Raw genomic sequence first — 22540 nt, forward strand, 5'->3', positions numbered from 1 at the left:
AATAACAATAATAGTGATGATGATGATGATAATGATGATGATGATGATGATGATGATGATGATGATGATGATCATGATGATGATGATAATGATGATGATAATGGTGATGGTGTTAAATAAATGACTAAATAATGAAAATAGTAAATAATAAATAAACAAATAAATAACGAAATAAAATAAACCAAAAGTCAAGAATGGTAATCCAGTACAAGATGGAAAATTGAATAATTTTGAAATCATCTGTTCTTCTAATCCACGTAAATTGAGTGAAGAGGAATGCATGATAGGCAGACTCCTTGACACACCAGGCAGGCACTGCTTACATATTCAGACTGAAGATTTTTCTCTTTATTCTTCATTATATTGAGCAGACAATAATAAAGGAAAATGAAAGGAAAAGCTGAATGGTATTTTGAAGCAATTTATTGCCGACTAATCAATTCTATGATATAAGATCAGGGATGTGGAATGATTCGCATAAATTATGTTAAAAATTATTTCTCGTAACTGGAAGCAATTAACGTTTAATAAGTGGAAGGTACGAAGTCAGCTCGACGAAATAAGACCAGCATTTAACCCTGACCAGACGATTTGTTATTTTAATCCAAGTAAACTTTCAGTTATCATTATATACCGTTGCACAAGTCTTTCATCTCACATTGCTCATAAAGAAATCATACTACTCTGTTGCGCCTTTTCTTTACATTTCCTTTACAGTAAATTCACGCCCCTTTTGAACATGCAGTAAATCAAATCCCAAAATCACTGCTCATAAATTCTTCAACGTCTCGACGTAACCTGCTGTCCGGTTCGAAATGTTTTCATCAATACTTGGGAATTGGCTTTCTTTTACCTGTCGAAAACAAAAAAAGAAAAAACAAATCAAAGGAAATTAAATGAATACTAAGTGCCAACAGTGTTTAGAAAAACTTCAAAAGTCACTTTAGCATTCAGTTTCAAATAGACGTGGAAGAAACTCAGCAACTCTCAACGTTTTGTAGCAATGTCGTGGTAACACTATGAAATTTCGCAGCGCTTTAAATTTTGCGCCAATTCTTATTTGCTAATTTATCTGCTATTTATTTTTCTGTTTCCAGTCGCTTCTAGAAACACTCTATGCGATTTAATTCTGCGTGCAGTTTTCTTTTATTCAAGATTTCCACATGCACCCTCCCCTCCCTAGCGGTCAAAGAAGCCCAAATGAAAGACAGCTAGAAGATATGCAATAGGCCATTTCCGAGTTGTTTTGAACCTCATTATGAAAGCGAGGCTAAATATAAAATTAGTTTTTTGCATATGAAACGTAATAAAATATTTGGACTTAGCCTCGCTTTCATAATGAGGTTCAAAACAACTCGGAAATGGCCTATTGAAAAGCTTTATATTTCACCTGCTATCTTTCCTTTGATACTCCCATCATCGCAGCAGCCGAAGTAACCGTCACATGGCCGTCGTTTTGGCGCGCAAATTTTGCGATACTGTATCGCATTTCCCTTAGCAATGTAGTAACTGTAGAACATGGCAGGGTGCGATTTGGTTCCAATCCCCTGCTGATATCTAGTCACGTGACTCCTTGCTTTGATGCCTGTCACTTTTGCACGTTCTAGCGACGACGTCACGCAGTCCGCCGGTTTTTGTGCCTCTTGTTTTCGGGATTTTCCAGCGTGCTTCTTCTTTACTTTGGGACATCTTTTTCGTTTCTTCCATGGAAGTATGCAAACCGGCTTTCCTCTTTTCAAAGATGCAACTGCGCGAAAATATAACGATAAAGAATTTGAGAAACTTTCAAACAGCTAGTTAAACTCGCTTCTAGTCAGCATTTCATTATTTTGTCTTGTTTTATTCAGTTCTGTATGATGAAACAAAAACAAACGCAGATCGAGACTTTAAAATGACCGCCTGGAGTTACTTCTTCCCTCTGTAATTAGTTTTGATGGGAATAATATATTTTTTTAGTTTCTTGGATTATGCCTCCCATGAGTTTTCTCTTTTCTTCTTTTCTGCCATGATTGTTTACTTTTCAATTCAGTGTGTGCATCTTTCCTCATGCCTTCTCTCGAATGATTCTGTTTTCAAGTGCTGTTAGAAATTCTTTCTGCAAATGCTCCGTACTGAAGGACACAAACGTACGTTAGAACTCTGTGTACAAATTGGGCAGTTGCGAGGAGCAAGCTAAATTGATAAAGCTTAATCAAGGACTTACTTCAATTCGCGCCAACTCTATATAAAATTTGCACTTTGTTTTGATAAATAATCAACGCGGTTAGACGCCTTCACCGATCAATTCCATTTTGCTAATAAAATACTGATAAAGCAAGGAAGATAGCGTTCCTGTTTCAACGGTAGCAAAATTAAAAAAAAATTTTAACACCTTTGGCTTTCTATTTTGTTAACTCGAAAATTATCTTCAAAGTAGACAAATTCATGGTGAGCGGAATATTTTATGCTTTGCGTGAAATCGCGGTGCCTTTGTTTTGATTTAAGCTAAAAACAGTAGGATTAGCCGAATAAGATCGTTCGCTCTGTAGTCCTTTTCTTTCCTTTCAAACATTGGCAGCGTTAGGTTTATTGATACACTGAGTTGAACAATCGAAACGGAGACATTACTTCGATGAATTTTTTGGAAATTCCTCATTTTAACTTGTCTGAAATCGCTTGCCCAAACAATCTCAAATGAATAATTCATTAAGCAATTTTTGACACTACAAAAATAAATTCTTCACTTCATTTTTCGAATCCCTTCTAAATTGCCATCACAATACATATTTCAGCTTAAATAAGGGAACTGTAAATACACTACAGCAACTTAATTGTTAAAACTTTTACCTTTTCCTTTTTCCAGGCATATTTTTTCATCAGGGCATCCATAATAGCCATCACATATCATATGGTTTCGCATACGATACGCCATTTTGCTAACATTACATGAAAATCTCCTCGCCAACCCGGAACTCAGCAATCTTGTGGTGTGTGTTCCTGACTCCATGATCGTCTCCGGCGCTGTTTTTCTTGGTGGAAATGTAAAATAGCCGGTGCTTGGTTGATTTTCAGATGTCGAAGTTCCTGAACCAAGAAGATAAAACCGCGCGCCGCATAGCTCTGAATCAGCTGCCTCCAATTTATATTCAGAATGTTCATTGTTGATTGGTAATTGAGATTCATAAACAGAAAAGTAACTTGGAATATAACTTTGGCGTCGTACTACTAATATGTGTCCACGAGTAGAACTTGCCATGTCGAGACTGTCTCAAGCCGATTTCAAGCTGGATTGGCAAACAAAAAAGATAAACATTGGCACCTGAATTTCTTCCTCAGCCGATATTTCTCTCGGAAATTCCGGACGTGAATTGACGAGAGCTGAAGAGCAAGGCAAACTAGATGCGTCTTTAGAAATCTTCACCTTTTAACCGTTGCGGTTCTTCCTTCGATAATTTTGCCTCATCCTATTTGCCATGGAAAGTATCCATAATTAACGTCTTGTGATTATAAACTATGGATTCAATAGTTTGTCTTTGAATCAATAAAAAAACAAGAAGCTAGCTGTGAATTAAGAGCTTTCTCGGCGTAGCATTATGGCCTAAAATTAATGTGTCTACGAGAGCGAAATTAATTCAACGCGGCTACTAGATAAAAAACATTAAAAAGTTAAGTACAGCAAATTGAAAATTATCAATATGAAACAGCTAGATACCATCTAGAAAAATACTATAGGAAACTAAAAATTTACCGATTTACGAATTTGCAATATCTTGGAAAACCATATTTTCAGCCACTCATAAATGAAGCTCAGAATGTCTTTGATCTGTTATAATCAAATATTTATGCCGCTACTGAAGGATTCCTGTCTATGTGAGTACCAGGTTTATGACGAGAAGTCTTTGGTTTTGGTAATTATAATATAGTCTTTTATTTAGCGCAAGCCAAAGAGCGGATTTAATAATTTCTTTGCCTTGCATTCAGTATTCCGCCCTTGCTCCAGCTGAACTTGGGGAAAATATTAACTAAATTAATTAGAAGATAGAATTAAGAATGTTTAATGCCTAATCGTACATGTTTTGGAATATTTTTAAGAAAGAAAGGAAAACAATATTGCCAAGAGAATTTTCCAGAAAGTGTTTGGGCGTAAAAACAGAGACAACTTGTCTGCCAAAAGTTTTCTGCAAAGATAGGGCTAGACAAAGGTCATGGCTCTTGGCATTAGATTGTCAATTTATTTCTTTAAAACAGGTTTGAATTGAATTGAATTGAATTGTGTGTTTTGACTCCATTCAATGTAAAACACAGTGAACTGAACTGGATAATACAATCATTAGAGGCCGTAAAAAGTTAGTCGAACACCTTACAGCTATGTTTTATCGAAGTTTCTGCCTTTTCCAAGCTATGTTCCGAGTACCTCAATTTTTATTACAGCTTTGAAGAAATTTAGCCTCGGTTATGTGTCAGAATTCTCCTGCGGTTAAACCAGTTAAAAATGTTTATAGTAGAGAAGGGAAAGGGTGGGGGGGGGGGGGGGGGGGCGTTGAATGACCAATTAAGCCTTAAAATCAAAAATGAAAGTTTGAAACTCAACACCACGGCGTTTTGTAAAAATGTTTATCCCCTTTGCGGCCTTAGGTTTCAGGTACAAAAACTACTGCCCTTGTATTTCGTTCGGGCATGGATAGGGGACCGTAAGGCGGTGTTTGTTTAAATTCAGAACGGGCCAACAGAGGATCTGGAACGGTGAATAACAGTAAGCTCCCTTACAAGGCTCGAGGTTCAGACGCAAGAGATACCGTGCATTTTCTAATGTTTTAACTTAACGTAATTTGTACTTTAATTATATCACTTACAGGAATTTTTTCGTTTTGAGAGTTCGTTTTTCATTTGTTTTTTAGTCCTCGAAAATATAATTATTAGTTTCTCTTGCCACTCTGAAAAACCAAGGTTAAAAATGTTTTGTATACAATAAAGTATGTGTTCAGTTTGCGGGACGCAAAAGAAAAATCAGAGTCCACAAGCTAACCAAGACTGTCGCTACGCCAAGATATCAATCAATGAATCAAACAATCAATCAATCAATCAATCAATCAATCAATCAATCAATCAATCAATCAATCAATCAATCAATCCATTGACCGACCGACCGACCGACCGACCGATCGCTCGCTCGCTCAATCACTAATCAGTGAGTCCATGTTTACAAAGACATTTTTAATTTAAATTCAAAACGATTATTTACAGATTTTGACATTCACACCCTTCAGTGTGATTTTCACCAGTATTTCATATAAAATTCATGTATTAATTTAAAAGCTGTTTTAATTTTCTAAAACTAACTAGCAATTCTTACTATATTCCAAAACAGGCTATCCATTTCAGTCTGCAAAACAACACAACTGCAATGAGCAAAGTACGACGTGAGAAATCTCTACACCTGTTTTAACACCTTAATAGCCGTTTCTAAAGGCGAATTGAGATGCAATTTTAAGGAAATTTTAAAGTGCGGTTTTAAACCGTATGTGTGGATTACTTGCCGGATCGGGAAAAACCTTTACGGCGATTTTGAATTACTATGCCGCGGCGGGAGAAGAACGCATTTGCGCGATGTCAGAGACCTCTTTGAGGAACTTTGACGAGTTGATGCCTACAATGCATGCGCTCTGCTTGCCCTGTTGCAGAGGACTCCAACTTAGTTTACCGCCATGAAATTTAGGGAAAAGAACCGACAGTTTACACAGGCAAACGGAAATCACACTTGAAATTGCCACTAAAACTGGAAAAAGTCGCCTTTGTAAACGCGCATTCAGTAAGTAACTGACGTCCTAAAACGAAAACACAAGATGATACGAAGAAAACGCGGAGTAATGGCCTTTTGTGGGCTGAAGTGGACTTTAACAAATTTTCAAAAAAATCCTATCTAAGTATTGAAATATTCACCTACTGTTGCGATGAAAAAGCTTCCGACGATCTGCTTAATGAGAGATTAATGAGACATGCAAAATTATTTTCCAGGCTCTCGGCCAAGGTGCAAGTCTAGGTCACACGTTGCAACATTGCGTGGCTTAGCATGCACTATGGATTTTGCGTGCGAAACATTTATCCATATTTAATACAGGTGTTTGTTGGAAGGTTACATTTGCAATAACCTTCACGGGAAAACAACAAACTCAGTCAGAGTTATGGCAAAGTGGAAGTGCGATTTTTCTCTCTGTTTGTTTTTATAGGCCAGAACCTTTTTGCACTCTGCAGATCCATTACACGCAAGTTTGCAACGAGTACCCAGGTTTGCAGATCGATTCACTCAGCTTATTATTAAAACATGTCGACAAAACTTCCCGGAAATAAGCCTGTTTTTCCATTTCGCTCAAGCGTCCCTTTATACCAGCCATCTTGTCGCTTTTTTGTTACATAAACAACGTCGCCAACCCGGAGCTCAAGTTCGGCCTCGTGCTGAGGAGGGTACGCCACAATAACACGATACCTGAAAACAACGAAACAGTGATCAACAAGCGATTTCTCCCTATACATCTGTTATCAGATGATTGTCGTAAAATCAAAATCAGAGTAAATACTCTGACCAATCACCACAGACGCAAACAGTGCAATGAACCAATCAGAACTCGAAGCAAAATACACGTACCCGGTGCCAGGCGCGCGAAAAAGTGTGCGAGCAAGGCACGATTGGTTCTCATCTTGCTTCCCATTGGTTGAGAAAGTGGCGCGAGTTTTACCAACCAATCATAGAGCGTAGTAAATACTTACTTTCGACACTTAGTTGAAAACTGCTCTATACACAAACATGCGTCAAAAAATTCTAGACCACGTAACTAATATCCAAAAACAAACGGGTGAACACTAAAACTTGGATCATCACAGCTTTCATTCAAACAAACCTGCACAAGCATTTCAGTAATTGAAGACTGCTGTCCCGTTCAAGTCGCTGTGAAGGCGCTTTTTCACTGGGCAATTTTTCTTGCAACTTGTCTCGTAATTTCGTTGCGCCGTTGCGATACAAGTAGCTCGAACCGTTGCCTAGTGTAACATGCCCTCAAATGAACATGTCTCGCAACGTTTTTGTTGCTGTTACCGTTGCGAGAAGTAGAACCGACTTCTACTTCTCGCAAAGATTGTGGCAACAAAAAAATTGCGAGACATGTTCATTTCAGGTTATGTTACCCTAGGCAACGATTCGTGCAACTTGTGTGGCAACAAAATTGCGAGAAAAGTTGCATGAAAAATTGCTTAGTGTAACAGCGCCTTCAGTGTAAGGCTTTTCACTGGATAAGTTTTCTAATCGCTTTAAATATAAGATAACGGCACAAACCTTTCGCTGACTGGCGGGTTCTCTACTCTGTGATGGGACCTTGAAGCGTCTCTCCTGGGTGTCTGCAACAATGTGAAAAATAAATGTTTAACTTCTATCAACAGGGTTGATAACTAAAGGTAAATTGGAGATTCGAGTGCTGACGTCTCGAGCGTTAGCCCTTCGTCATAGCGAATCCCTTTACGGTGGACAATTTAACATTACTTATTCTTAGTTATCAACTCTGTTGATAAACCAAACATTCCTCTCCGGATCCCCAGCGACACAGCACCACAGTTTCTTTAGGCAGTCAATACAAAGTGTATCATTTTCATATTACTTCTACTTCCCGCTAGTTTGTTAATGCTGAATGAGATGACGATTTTAATGATTCTTCGTTAAAGCTTCTTCCTGGAATGTCTTTATATAATCAGCTAATCTTAGTTTAATAGTGTTACATGCACAAAATGAGCTTTGTAAGCTTTAGCTTATTAAACTAAGAAACTCATAACTAAACGTAACTAATGCCCACCTGAGATGAAGATGGCGCTAGCGCTGTAAAATCGTAGGGTGGAGGAGAGAGCGCACTGTGTCCGGCAGGAATACTTCTGGAGTAAACAACAAGTTATTGGTACCGTCAAACAATATATAACATTGTGGGACATGGTAAGAATTAATTAAAAAATACTTGTTTAAGTAGCTAAGAACTAGGGTAGCGTAGTAGTGTTTGAACTTTAGACGAGCAAACCGCTTCTGGTAAATATTCAGGAAAACTAAATTCTGACTTATGTTTTCTACGATAGCAGAGAGGAATATTAAAGCTACGAACTCAAGCAAAAATTGACATCCAGTAGAAAAGGGATGGGTATAGGGTGCAATACCTTGCCGGTTTAAAAATTATTACTGTGAGGTGAAACATTCTGTTTCTATCGTCTCCTTATTTCAAGCTTTGTACACTATTAAGAGCACAGTATTTAGTGTGTCACAAAGACACATTTTTCTTTCATTTAGCCAACCTTTCCCAAGATAACATACCTTTGATATGGTGGAGGAGGGGGAGGAGGAGGGCTGGCTTTTGTTCTGTCCTTCTTCTTGCCTGTCAGCTTTTTCCAGAAACCACTCTAAAGCATGAAAGCAAAAAGATGGTTAAAAAGGATGAAGCAAGCTAATAAACAACACAGAAGTTCGAAGGGCTGAATTAGTATTTTACAGTTCAGACATTGTTTCGAACATCTTGTACTAATTTACAGGGCACAACAAACACATCTATGTTAATAATAGCATTAGTAGTTTAGTATTTAATTTACTATGACTGTTGTATTTTCATTAGTTTTTAGGAGTTTCCTCGTAATCTCTTTACCATTTATATTAGATGCTACGTGAAATGTATCTGATAATTTCACGAAGGAAATTGATAACTATGTCTGATGTTAAGTGTTAGGTGCCAACGGAACTGATATGAAGGCCTCATTTGCGGTGAAGACGCCAAACATTTTACTGCCTTTGACCCTTGACTTCTCTGCTTTGGCATCTGAGGAATTTTTCTTGCATGCAATCTTCTGGCCAATGTTCTGGGCCAAAAATTCTGACCCTTGTTCTGAGTGAATAATCTGCACTGTGAATGATTTACAAGTAATGGTGGTAAAAAGACACTAAACCCTTGGTTTAAAATTTCAGTATCCTGGGGCTGGATTCACAAAGCCATTATTTGTTTATAATAATAATAATAATAATAATAATAATAATAATAATAATAATAATAATAATATTAATAATAATAATTATTATTATTATTAATAACAATAATAATAATAATATTACAATAATATTCTTATTGTAATAAAAAAGTCATATGATATGATCGTATTCTGACTAAAAAATATTTGGACGTTAATGCGCATAATATCAGTCATCAAAAAACAACTAACATTACGAATAATAATAATAATAATAATAATAATAATAATAATAATAATAATAATAATAATATTTATACAGGATAACCCTGTCAGCGTAATAAACATTGTTATCGAAGGGGGTCCTGTTATTAAAAATACATAAAAAATAAAAAATACATAACAAGACTTCAAAAAGTACAAAATAGCCTTTTGTTGACATAACAACAGATGATTGTTAAGAAACAATGCTGAGGATATTTCTTAACTTACCGATTTGGGCGCTGGTGGTGGGGGGAGTGGCGAAGTTGCTACAAATCTACTTCTCTCAGAGGGTCTGTCAGCAACATTTCTGCTTTCTGCTAAATTTCTTCCTTGATTTAAATTAACAACCAGACTTGCTACTGGCATCACCGGCTGCTGAGGGAAGGCTGGGGCGGAATCTGACCGGCAGAATCTTGAGTGGGAGCCCCCCTCTGAGACAGTGTGTCGCGGTGGTGGCGGTCTTTGATGCGGTGGAGGTTGAGGTTGAGTATTATGTGTTACTGGATTTAAGACTTTCTCTTGCTCTACACTGCTACTCCTTGACCTCGTTAGTAAATTGTGAATACTAAAAATGAACAAGTCAGAAATCAATAAACTGACAGTAAAAATGCGGTAGGATTGAATGCACCTGTGTTATATAGTGTCCACTGAGGGATTCTTTGAAGCTCTGGGCCCAGTTGCAAAAAGCATCTTAACCCTTTCAGCACCAATATATCAACATGTATATTCTCCTCACTGTCCTCCATATATTTCTTATGTTACTAGTTGGGAGATTTTGTCTAAGGGACCGACATGTATATTCTCCTTACTGTCCTCCATATATTTCTTTTGGAGATTTTGTCTAAAAATCAAGGCATTCATCTTTGGTGATTATATTCCTTTATTCTCCTGACTTAAATGTTTAATCAAGCAGTAACATTGTAAGGAGATATTAGATGTTGATCACAATGGGGGCTTAACAATAAGTGGGAGCCTTTTGCGGTCATCTCAAGTGCTATATTGGAACACATGGCTCTCAAGGCGGTTTAAGGAGGAGGGGGAACACAGAGAGAATTTATAACTTTCAACTTTCAACTTTATTAGGTGTTTGTAAAAATTTACACGTACAATTTCTTGGTGCTGCAGGTCGCAAAGCTAATCTGGGCGGGCCAGGATAACAAAAAAGAAAGAATGACTTAACCTGCTAAGTAAGAAGGCAAACTGAGCTATAATATCAAAGATACAAGAATAAGGAAAGGTTTTTGGGAGGACTAAAATAATGAAAAAACTTTTTTGACCTTCTTTAAAGGCAACACAGGAGAAAAGACAAGGAAAACATGAAATAGGGTAGGAAGGAAAGGAATGACAAAACAGTTATATACAACTACAACTGTATCATCATACAAGTCTTCAGATTCTAGGATGTTATAAAGTCTGTTTTGTTTCACAAGGAAAAGGTTTTATCTTCCAATAATATATTTAACAAAATTAAACCTGTCACAGTCACTAGAACCCAACAAAAATTCTTGACCAAAAAACAATTGTCATTGTAATCAATTTAACACACAAAAGTAGTTAGTTATTCACCTGGCAAGCCGCACGTAATTTCCAGGGAATACGCCCCTCTTCTGAGTAGACACACAATATCCTTTAAACCAACCATCTTTGCATTTTTCTGTTACACAGTAGTTCTCATTTCTCACCAGCTCCAATTCGTCATCTTTAGTGGGCTTGTAACTATACAGTGCAACATATCTGTTGAAAGCATTAAAATAACCATGTTATGACTGTACACTGCACACCAAGGTACTCATGCAAAAAGGTACATTATTTTTCAGCGATAAAATAAAAAAAAATCACTTTATTTAAGTGTCAATATATTAAGCAAAGAGCACAAATTGGGGACACTGTCTTTCCAGATCAAATTGAAATTTAGAGATGTCGGTTTTTGACAAGAGGGGAAAACTGGATGAACAGGAGAAAACCCCTTGGACGAGAACCAACAACAAACTCAACCCTCAGCCCACCCTCGACCTGCTGAGTCTAGGAATTGAACCTGAGTCACAACTGCACTATCCCTACTCCCATAACATATTTTTACATTGCATTTTACCAATCTGTTTTTGTGTTTAAATTAATTTTTTTTATGGCACCTGTCCACCTTCACTGATCAAACATTTGATAAATGCTTGTTCATTGACACTCACATTTCACACCATGATTGTCTGATGGTTGATGCATTTAATTTAATTGTATTTTTCTATCATTGCTGATCAAGTGTTTATCCCAACATTCTGATACCCAATCCAAAGGGACAACTGCAATAAAATTCTAGTTCCTATATATCCACAAAAATATACAGCTTGATTCCTTATTCATTACTCATTATCAGGGCTCGAAATAACGTCTGGTCAACGGACAATGTCCGGACTGATTTGGTAGTTGACCGGTCAATCTTCCGTCTTGCTGGTCATGTTGACCGGTCACATTTGATCGTTTTGAAAATGAAATAAATTAAAATTTCCGTGCTGTTCAGTTGTTTCAGTTGTAGCAAGTCGCTGTGTATTGTCATTTGCGGAACTTTGATCTGAAATCCTGGGTGAAATGCAACAAGAACCGTTGTTCACAATCCGGGCATTGAAAACAGACATCGGGGTTCACGCACTTCCGGTCACAAAGTTAAAAATAATTTATTTTCTAATTCACTTTTATTAGTTAATTTTCAAGTTTTGCATTTCTCCCTGCATAGAAAGTAATTCCTCAGCCCAGAATAAATATAATCAAAGTACAAAAGCAAAGGAACTATACTTTATAAAACCAATAGTTATTCCAATCTTCGCAAGTTTATCTGTGTGTTTATCTTTGGCGTGCGTAATATAAACATAAAAGGTTATACAATGATAAACATCCGTGAACCTGAATCAATGTACAAACATTTTAACGTTTGCCAGATATTATTGGCCTATAGAGATAACGCAAATGAAAAATGAAAAACAAAATGAAAAACATTCAAGCAAAAACTGGTTGTGATTGTCATGGAACGTGTTACAGAAAAATATATATATCTAAAGATTTGCAAGTTACATAAAAGCTGGATGTCCGTACAGTACGTCACGTCATGGGAACCCGTGCAGCAGGCATGTGATCATATGTTGATAATCGCCAACTTCTTTGATTCTATCCTATGCATTGTAATGTTCCCGAGTGATGTAATCAAAGTCTTCTTGTGTTAAGTAATGCCCTCGAATATCTAAAAGTACTTTACTGTTAGTGTACTTCAACAGCTTGACAACACAATGTACAGAAAGAGCTTCTCGGTTGTGTGCCACACATAAAAGCTTGAGATGTTTGTGTTGCTTAAAGGGAGACATTTTACAACTTTCCTGAGAAATTTCTTGGCAGTTGTCAATAAATAACATTTCCAGACTTTCAAATTTTACCATATTTCTTGAACACTTGATAAGTCTTCCGGTTCCGGCACACCCAAGTTAAAATAACTGGTTACTAAGCTTTTCTCGATGAATCTCTTGTAATGAAGAGTATAAACATGGATTACTGGCGGAGTTTTAGGATCAAGATCTCACACCGTGATACGTACCCCAGAAATCATTACATTTGGAGGCATTTACTGTGCATTTACTTATTTACAAATTAAATGTATATGATAACGATATTTAACGTGTTGCGGGTTAGTCTTACAGACAGTGTAGAGTACGTATTAATACACATACACTGTAAGCTTATTTTCATTTTGCTGCTGTAATTTACTTTTGTTGTTGACAATGAGTGCTTTAAAGTGCTCTAACTTTTTTGGAAATATATAACGCCAGTTTTGGTTCATGGGCCCCTGTTTTAAGAGTTATTTATTTTGTACAATCTGACCGGCCAGAAACGGTACGTGACCGAGCTAAAATGAATTGGGCCGGTCATCGTGTCCGGAGACTCTCCGGAAATTATTTCGAGCCCTGATAATACGTGCTGTGATTCCTTTGCTAAGTATTTTGCAGTCACTGTGGTTCTGCGTATACTTCTGATGTGTGTTGCTTTCTTCTGATTCAACAAACATCTTACAAATCCCAAAACATTCAACAAATAATTTTCCAGCACAAACATCACTTTATTTAAGTGTCAAATGTACTAAGCAGAGAGCACTAATTGGGGGCACTATCCAGATTGAATTGGAATAATTTAGAAATGTTGGTTTTAAGGTGAGGGGAAAACCGGAGTACCCGGAGAAAAACCTCTTGGAGCAAGGGTGAGAACCAACAACAAACTCCAACCCACCTACATGTATGATGCAGAGTCCGGGAATCGAACTCGGGCCACATTGGTGGGAGGCGAGTGCTCTCACCACTGCACCATCCATGCTACCCAAACATAGTATTAACATTAACATATATATTTTGAGCTGGAGCTTAAATAGACAAGAGTACTGTACTTTTCACACTCACAATTCTTTTCCCATTTCTGCTGATGCTGGTCGTGATCCAGAGTTGGTCTCATGAGGTGAACCATGTCTCGCTGAAGCTGATTGAGCCTGACTGACAGACGGTGGTGAAGATCCCCGTCGCAAGCTGGTGGATTCTCCAACTGTTCTCTGTGATCGGTTAGAAGGACTACTACCGGTGGATGTGTTCTACAAAACGTACATGATTTCAAGAGGTAATTAATTCTAGCTTTTAAATAAAATGTGCCAAACCCTGACTTAATTACCTGTCTATTTTGGAATTTTCCAGACGCTGGAGATGCTGAGTTATCAAGTGCATCTGCAAGTCTTTCAGATGATGAAATATCAAGAGAGCGCCGTTGAATTCCAACAGCTGGACTGCCCTCATTTCGCTGTCCAACAAAATGCATGGTGTGCCGTTTTGGTTCTCCTTTGCTTGCATCAGGTGTCAATGATTTTCTTGGTGGTTTCCCTACAGCTTGGTCTTCAACATTTTCTACTCCCTCAACGAGGTTCCTTGCTGCTAAATTAAGCTGAAATCAAATATAATCCATGCATTTTTTACCTCTGTGTCTCAAATGTTAATCAGCCAAGTAACTTGTTTAGCTACAGAAATGAAAGCTACAGAGCAGCACTTTCATGTGGTGCTGTTTATGTTTACTGCTAGTACACATTAAAAGCATTTCCACTGTAAGTGACAGTCATAGTAAGTGAATGTTTTACATGACTGCTTAACTAACAAAGATTAACTCCATTACTTGCATTTATATCTAAATGCATGACTTAACTACAGTGGAACCTCTCCTTACGGACACTAGCCTATAATACGGACACCTCTCTATTACGAACAGTTCACTTGGTGTCCCTGCGAGACCGAAATCCATATAAAGCCTACCTCTCTAAAACGGACACCTCTATAATACGGACACTTATTCCTGTCCCCTTGGTGTCCGTAATAGAGAGGTTCGACTGTAGTATTCAAGACATGTAAAGTGAAATCGGTCATTCATCACTTACCTCAACAAATGTTATTGGGAAAATACCCAGCTTGCCATTCAGCTTTCCTTCACACCAGTTTTCGTCAACTCTACGTATCACACTAATTAAGTCTGCCTAAAGAAACATAAATACAAATACCCATTTAAGTAATAAACAAATACAACTAAAATAATGGATCTACATGTAGGTATATATAAATAAATAAATAATCCAGTGTCATATGCAATGATATCAATTCAGTTACAGCGCAGCACAGTAAATGGAATGGTTAACCAACTGATATTAAGAAATCCTAGTTACCCCTAGTCTTCTTTTTTGATTTCAATAACACTTGCAAAAATCTGCTTTCCCTGTACATGTATATAGCCAAACACTGTGCAAAAATGCCTGTTGTATTACTGGGCACCATTCTTAAGAAACCTGTATTTCTCAGACCATCTTGAGATGCTCAGCAAATACATAAGTAGTACCTACATGTACAGTAGTAAAAGAGGGCATCTGATCCTAAATGTACACATTTTATACCTGTTTAAAGGAAAGCAAGTCTTGTTCTTGTTCATCTTCAAAGTCAAACAATGCTTTGGCGATGGGCCTGTCAAATGAATCATCTAGACTTGGAAGTGGATTGATCACCTACAACAGAATGTAAAATTGAATTACTACATTCTGAAAGCTCATTACTGTAAACAGTACAATGCAACTCACCTCAACATAATTTGCTGGAAGATATCCTTGGCAGCCATCACTAAGTCCTTCATACCAGTTTTCATCTACTTGTTTGAGTAAGGTTATGATCTCTCCTTTACGCAATGTAAGATCACTAAAATAGCAACAACAATGTTAAAAAGTGTCAAAATAAATTTTGAAATGAACACCATATTGATTATTGATTATTTATTAATTTTGAAATTAGTTTAATTTGAAATTTGTTCTTTAAACAAGTCGCATCCGTTTGGCTTTTGTCCTCAACCTTATCTATCTGCCAGCCATGTACAAAAAACCAGCAGCCTTTTTGCACATATCTGTTGTAGGTTAAAATGAATCCCAGGTTATAATGATTTCAACCTAGGTTGATTTATATTTTCCTTTGTTTCAGATGTAAATTACCCAACCTTAACAAAGGAAAATACAAATTAACCTAGGTTGAAATCATTTTAACCTGGGATTCATTTTAACCTACAACATATCCACTAGCATACATTAGATAAATTCTGGTTCTCAGACAACACTAACCGCTGACTGGTTAGAATGCACGGGACTAGCATGTGGGAGGGCGCAGGTTCAAACCCCAGCAGGACCAACACTCAGGGGGTATGGGTTGCACTTGGGAAAAGTTAGCAACTCTGCCGAGGAAAAAAAAAACACAAAAATGTATTTTACGGCCAGCTACAAATTTAGTAAAAATTCTAAGGGAACCATCAAGGTAAGTTTTTTCCATATGACATACACGCACTTGTCTATCAAACCTCGCCTAGCCCGAGTTTTGGAAATTTTAAAAATGTATGAAACGTAGGAGAAAGAGGTATTTCAGTGGAAGTTCCTGTTACAAGTCCATTGAAATGTGCATACAACACACAATTTCTTTTATGTTTTTATTTGTCATAAATTTTTTTCATTTGTCCACGATAATCCATTGTCATCATCCATAATTGATTGTCGCGTCGCTTATAGATTTTCGATCAATGATCGATTATAATCGATGATTGTCACACCACTAGCTGTGAGGATATAAATATTGGGAATATTCCGCCCTGCCACCAAAAAAACCCGGGGAACTGTTACGGGTTGTAATAATTGTTCACTATTCACTGACAAGCGATGACAGTTACCGCTGTGATGGCTATTGTTAAGCCCGAGTTTTCCGAAATCTGCCTGCCCCACCTAAACATTACGGTGTCTTTGATGTTTTGGTCAATTTTCAAATTTTTTGTGAATCGGAAAAGTTAGTGCCCCGATGACAGATTTTTACACCAAAGTGACCAAATTCACAACAAACTTTGCCAAGTGCGACCCGTGCCTAAATGAGGAGAAAGTGCTGCCTTTGCTTTGACATCTGCAGGTGGTTAGACTTTCTAGTCTTCTTGGATAAGGATGAAAAACCATAGGTCCACTCCACAGCACTTTCACTGATCACTCTTGTGGGACGTAAAGGAACCACTGGGATCTTAACAAATCTCTAGCAGTGTCCATCCACTCCTAGTGTCCATCTCAAAAATTCTCATTCGCTAAGGGGGCATTCACAACTCATCACTTCATTAATTATAATATTGTAAACTCACATGCCACAAGCAGTCTGGAAAAGTCCCCCAGTGTTGTAAATTATCCCTGAAATTCCCCAAGAGGGAGTGGATAATATGATACATGTATATGTATGTGTATGCACTGTCTTTCTTTGCATGCAGTAATATTGTACAGTATCTGTAATTAAGTCACGGAGCCTCCTGCAAAGTGTGGTATAAATAAACATTTGATAGAGGCATTTTTCAGTCTGTGACACAGGCATATAAGGCATTAACTGTACTCAGAAATAGAAAATCTGAGTTCTCCGAGAAGGAGTTGAACCTACATGTATGACCTTCCGATTACTAGTTCCAAGTATGCCTGTGTGTTACGGACTAAAAAAAAAAACCCTCTCTAAGTTATTCAGCAGTCTTTAAACATAGCATCAATTTCTTTCAAACATAAATTAATTTTGTTATACTCACCCAGCTTCCTTTGGTTCATAATCATACAAAGCTCTCGCAGATGGCTGAGGTGCCTTTAAGAGACAAATAGTGACCAAGTTAATCCTCTCAATCCCGATCGAACCTAATGAATGTAAGTGGTTCTTAACTTATAATGCGACTGACCATTTACAGTGTAAATGAATTTCAATATCTCAGTGGGCAGATATGTTGAGCCTGGGTCTAACATCGAACTTCACGTTAAATAAACTAAATTAATTACAATTCGTGTTAACCCATATTAGCACAAGTTTGACCAATGAGAAAAACATCAAACTTAGCATTGAACCAAACTCAGAGCAAAATACAATCTTTGGGTCAGCGGGATTTCTAAGAAAATAATAAAATAATAATTATTAATAATAACAAAACTACCCTTATTAGCTGTCCGATTAGCCTTGCATTTGGGTTTACGTAATGTGGATGTTAACCATTTTGGTCTGCAATTCTGAAAACAGGTATGGATTTCACAGGTCCGAAAAAAGGGTATGGATTTTGTTGCCTGCTTCAGACAAAAAAAAATGTTCCGATAAGCCATTACAAAATACTGATGGTAGACTGATCCTAATGGTGGAGATGGCGGGCTTGATAGAAATACATGTAAGCAACATAGGCTAGAATAACTGAGATATATTTGTTTTAAAAAATTTTCTATCAAGCCCGCCACCTCCACCGTTAGTATCAGTCTGCCGTTAGTATTTTGTTTTTGAAATACTGCTGATCCAGGTTTAAAGTGACCTGGCACCACTCATCAGTTTATCGCTGTGGAATTGCACATTTTCTTGTATTTGTAAGCCATTGTTTTTCATAGTCTTGTGATTAAAACTTGTTGAACATTGAGTTATTTCATTGTTAGCATTTGATTGAAGCCTTTATCAAAATAATGAAATAGATTCCATTTAAAGGCATATTGGTTTTAAGATAAGATCCACAGAACAATAGCAAATACTGAGGGGTGTCAAGTGACAGACCTAAATGACTAATTAGAGTGCAATATCATAGTCACATGGGCTAGTTAAAAATAAAAGAACTTTGACTGTTTTAACCTTTTATATTTCCCTGCATACACTGACAAATACAAACTGTCAAAAAGGTTGGCCAAATCAGTGGATGCATGTGTATTACACAGGTGGTTAAAAGTTTAAATATAACGTACAAATATTTTGGGTCAATTCCAATGTTTGATTTATCATTTTTCTATGCTTCAGCGAAAAGAAGATAACGATCTCGTATTGAACCTGGGTTGTTTTGTCAAAATATGGGAGACATCGGAAACCAGTCTAATACCTGAAAGAAAACACTCGTGTGAATTTCATTCGCAAATATTTCCCATTGACATGCTAATTGCACAAATGCAGTGTTATATTTATATAAATAATATGCGTGCTGATTATGGAATCTTTCAGGAGCTGGACATCACTTTTGAGGTCACTTGGCTAATTTGTAATTGAAGACATACTCACTCTGCCAATGACCTAGACTGTTAAATCCAGACTGGAGTAAGATAAACATCATTATCACCAAAGATCAACTCTGCTCAAGCTGATGCATGGAATTGGTTGACTGGTTTTGAAATATAATTCTCTGGTGTTAATTATCAAAGCTTTTTTTGAAACGTACAAATACTTCATCTTCTTTTGGATGCCAATAAAAACATGCCAAATAAGCAACAAAACACAGTCTGTGTCTCCCCGGGACAGACAGATCTTAAAAAGCCACAGATCTGAAAGTTCACCTGCACACTCAAGAAAAAACTTCCTTGTTCGTGATCATCAAGGGTATTTTATTGTGATAGTGAGCTAAAAAAAGAAAGATATGAAGAACAAAGGCAAAATGCCCAAAGAGATATCTTTGTCAGATGTCATAACAAATTATAGGAAAATATTCATGACACAATCAATGAATTTACACCACACCAAAACATTTGGAAAGTGTTACCAAATGAACTTTTAAAAAAAATTAAAACTATAATTCATAACTGCATTTCTAATGACACTACCGGTGAGATTAAACTAGAGTGGATTTGCTTGCCACACAAAATCCACTCCAAAGTGCACTTTCCTATACACTTATCTGACTTACGTACTTACAGCAATTTCCGCCAAAATCTCAATTTGTTGTTTTAGCACTGCACATCTGAATGTTCTTAACTTTTGGCAAGGGAAGTTCACACTGTTTAACGAGACAGTGACAACTTTTGTCGATTTTTCCAGATTGAAAGTGAAATTTTTCTGAAGCTTTTTGAAAGGATCAGAGAGGAGATGAAGTCTTTTGGCAATAAGTGACACACAAACCCGAATTCCCACAAACCCGGATACAAGGAAATATTTCCTTTAAGCTACGCCGAAAGCGCTGAAAGCTATCTGGCATATGTTAGAGAATGGAATGTATTTTTAAGAAAACTTGCCATTGTGATCGTTTTCAAAACACAGCTGAATTCAATAATGGCTGTAAACACTATGCATTAGATTTACACGTACAATTAATAGTAGACCATACAATGTAACGTTGAGTCCAAATGATAAAATTTATAATAAATAAGAAACTCCAATACTGCTCTGCTGGTATTAAGGAGAACAACGTCGGATCATCTTCATTCATTTGCGTTCAAAATGTACAGATATTTAATAAGCTAATTTTGGCTGTGTTTAATACTTTCTGAACAGAAGTGACGAACTTATGCACCGAAATTACGAAGACTACACGAGATATATAATTATCTGTAAAACCACGAGCCGGCCACTGCTTTTTCAAGGAGAAGACACAAGATTGACAGCAGCATATAACTTCCTTCTACGGAAACAATACAAGCTTAAGCCCATGCTGGCCACAAAATGTCCTTCGGGAGTTTACCAGGGAACCATTTAATTAATGAAAGTAGTAATAAAAGAACGTGCATTCACTTCTCGACAGCAATGATATTTATACACGAAAAATCATGCACTACTAATTACACCTTTCTCCACCTGAATTTCACTACGGAAAACATGTTATAATTTTCCGATTGTTATAAATCCCTACCTTGGCGCGATTCAAGCCTTCCAGTATACGTACGAGAAAAATATTCACCGGCAAATTGTCCACGTCTTCTTCGACAAGAATTCTGCACTCCGGGCACCTTAACTCCTTTCTTGTTTCTACGATTTCCTTCAGACATCTTCTACAGAAGGTATGTTGACAGGGTAATACCTTTGAACTTTGATCAAGCTGTTCTAGGCATACTGAACACTCTAACAGTTCGTTCAATTGCACTGGATCCATCATCGACATTTGCAACAACCTCGAGCGTCGTGGCGTCGACGACCGCCGTTGAATTCCTCAGGAAAAGCTCAGATCCCAGTGTTTTGATAATGTCTTTCGTAGACTTTCCCTCTGAAGCATTAAGCACTTCATGCACTCGCTAACCCCTCAAAAGAAGCGACCAGCACATTTGTGAAGCGACCAGAACATTTGTACGACATCAAAATATGCCCTTTCCCATTCATGAAGTTTATCGTGAGTTGTTGTCATGCTAAAAGCGCATGTGCAAGATGCGCGTAAATTAGCATAATTAATTGCTCTTGAATTAATTATGCCATTTCCGCGGGACAAACCTTTGCAATGTAACTCCTATTTCAAGCCTCCTACACAACTAATATTTTTTTATGTATCATCATTTTATTGTGGATACAAAGGCATATTCATGCAGGAATCCGAAGGCCATAAATTGAAATTATCATTACATGTATTTTACCTAAAGGCTACACGGTAGTATAGACATGTGAAGGAAATAAGAAAATAATTAGCGGTTACGCAAAAAATCCACCTCTTAATATAAAGAATTAAAGAAAAAGGGTCTTTAAAGTCCCGTGACAGAAAAAACCGGAAAAATGGCAAGCTGGCAAACGCGTGAAATGAAGCGGAGAATTATTTTACTCACGCGAGATAATTATGTGGAATTATCAAATCATTGATCGTCAGGTCCAATCGAATACTTTGTAATCTTCTGTTTTTGCGGGTACGTTATTGTGTAATCTTAAGCCATAAAGATAACAACAACAGCAGGGTCAACCACTCTATATTGTAGTGCGTTTTGTTAATAGAAATCGCGGTTTACTTTAAATACTTATAGCTTATTGGGTCGGATGAATTGCGTGAAAAAATAATAATCTAGTGGGTCCAAAAATAAGCTTTTCAAAGTATTTAGCCTACCGCAGGAAATTCAGAGCGTACCGTGCGGGCGGGCCGAGGAAGCCGTTTGCCGCCTTGCGGGACTCAGTTGTGAAACGCAATCACGGAAAGCCTGCTCGCTGGCTCATAGAGAGGGATAAAAAATATTTACCTAACTAATACTGTCCCAAGTTGTTAGTTGCTACAGACATCGGCGATGTTTGGACAGACATTAAAGGCTACCCTTCCGACTAATCAAAGTCGTCATTTTAAACCGGTTTTTCGAGTGACGAGTTTGTCCGATGGTCACACGATTTGTGAGAGCACGGTAAAAGGACGATTTGTAACCGCCACTAATGTCGTATTGATGTCGATATCGCCTTCAGTATCACTCATGAATTCAATGCTTTTGACTGTGTATTAGTCAGAAAGGAAGCAAATGTGGCGACCCTGTCAACGACGCCCGGAAGAGTAGCAAAGGCGTGGCCTGTTCTGTTCAAGATCTTTGATCGGAACCGCACTGCATAGAAGTGCATTGAGCATAGATTCTTCCACAGCTTATTCAGTTGAGGTTTCAACTGATATTGTTGGCTACATAACCTTTACCCTAGCAAAATGATTAAAACCACTGACACTGATAATCGAGATAATATTTCAAGACTATCACAAAATGGTCAAGTTCGCAGGCCGATGTTAAAACCGATAGCGAAGATAAAGTTTTGATTTCAAAAGTCCGGAACCACATATTTATAAAGATGCCTGTCTCAGTGCTGTGGGGCATTTCGACAAGCCGAAAATGTCTCTGAATTTCCAATTCAGACTTCTGCCCTCACTCTTCGGCTCTTTCACCTCCTGTTTTATGTTTTTAAGTTGCTTTAGCTTTCCAGGGGGCTTGATGAATATTCGCCCCCTCTTCAAATGAATATGACATTCATATGTATCAAAAATTGGCAGATATTTACGAGCTCTTATGCACTGTTGTATCGATTGGACTCGTCCGCTAGTTTCATTCTCAGTG

At 37.4% G+C, this 22540-nt stretch overlaps 2 protein-coding genes across 4 annotated transcripts; both read right to left on the bottom strand.

Moving 5' to 3' along the window:
• Window positions 1-571: 571 nt before the first annotated feature.
• Window positions 572-3608, bottom strand: LOC146471992 (uncharacterized). The gene is made up of 3 exons (XM_085120868.1): window positions 2827-3608; window positions 1391-1747; window positions 572-853 (listed from the first exon to the last, which is right to left on the bottom strand). Exons 1-3 carry the CDS (start codon window positions 3233-3235, stop codon window positions 825-827), a joined length of 795 nt encoding a protein of 264 aa, XP_084976994.1. The 5' UTR covers window positions 3236-3608; the 3' UTR covers window positions 572-824.
• A 1564-nt stretch (window positions 3609-5172) lies between these two features.
• On the bottom strand, window positions 5173-20882 carry LOC146471993 (E3 ubiquitin-protein ligase SH3RF1-like). Of its 3 annotated transcripts, none has more exons than XM_085120555.1 (13): window positions 20395-20882; window positions 17356-17408; window positions 15356-15470; window positions 15176-15283; window positions 14669-14764; window positions 13918-14184; window positions 13656-13840; window positions 10792-10959; window positions 9454-9790; window positions 8321-8406; window positions 7818-7890; window positions 7307-7368; window positions 5173-6463 (listed from the first exon to the last, which is right to left on the bottom strand). In XM_085120555.1, the coding sequence occupies exons 1-13, from the start codon at window positions 20641-20643 to the stop codon at window positions 6295-6297; spliced, it is 1968 nt and encodes a 655-aa protein (XP_084976681.1). In that variant the 5' UTR covers window positions 20644-20882; the 3' UTR covers window positions 5173-6294. The 3 variants fall into 3 exon arrangements, with proteins under 3 accessions (XP_084976681.1, XP_084976680.1, XP_084976682.1); XM_085120554.1 differs by having other exon boundaries at window positions 7818-7893; window positions 20395-20881; XM_085120556.1 differs by lacking the exon at window positions 20395-20882 and adding an exon at window positions 17500-17859 and having other exon boundaries at window positions 7818-7893.
• Between the last annotated feature and the right edge of the window lie 1658 nt (window positions 20883-22540).

This window comes from Pavona decussata, unplaced genomic scaffold (genome assembly GCF_977016875.1).
Source record: "Pavona decussata unplaced genomic scaffold, jaPavDecu1.1 SCAFFOLD_102, whole genome shotgun sequence".
In the NCBI taxonomy this organism is placed as follows: Eukaryota; Metazoa; Cnidaria; class Anthozoa; order Scleractinia; family Agariciidae; genus Pavona; species Pavona decussata.

What these genes read in the sequence shown, in the direction of transcription:
- LOC146471992 (XM_085120868.1), bottom strand. Translation starts at nt 3,235, where the DNA reads ATGGCAAGTTCTACTCGTGGACACATATTAGTAGTACGACGCCAAAGT. An exon ending in ATGCCTGGAAAAAGGAAAAG is followed by an intron (nt 1,748 to 2,826) that starts GTAAAAGTTTTA and finishes ATTTTCGCGCAG; the next exon opens with TTGCATCTTTGAAAAGAGGA. An exon ending in TATCAAAGGAAAGATAGCAG is followed by an intron (nt 854 to 1,390) that starts GTGAAATATAAA and finishes TGTTTTCGACAG; the next exon opens with GTAAAAGAAAGCCAATTCCC.
- LOC146471993 (XM_085120554.1), bottom strand. Translation starts at nt 20,643, where the DNA reads ATGTCGATGATGGATCCAGTGCAATTGAACGAACTGTTAGAGTGTTCA. An exon ending in TCCCAATAACATTTGTTGAG is followed by an intron (nt 14,185 to 14,668) that starts GTAAGTGATGAA and finishes ATTTGATTTCAG; the next exon opens with CTTAATTTAGCAGCAAGGAA. An exon ending in AATTACGTGCGGCTTGCCAG is followed by an intron (nt 9,791 to 10,791) that starts GTGAATAACTAA and finishes GTTCATTTTTAG; the next exon opens with TATTCACAATTTACTAACGA.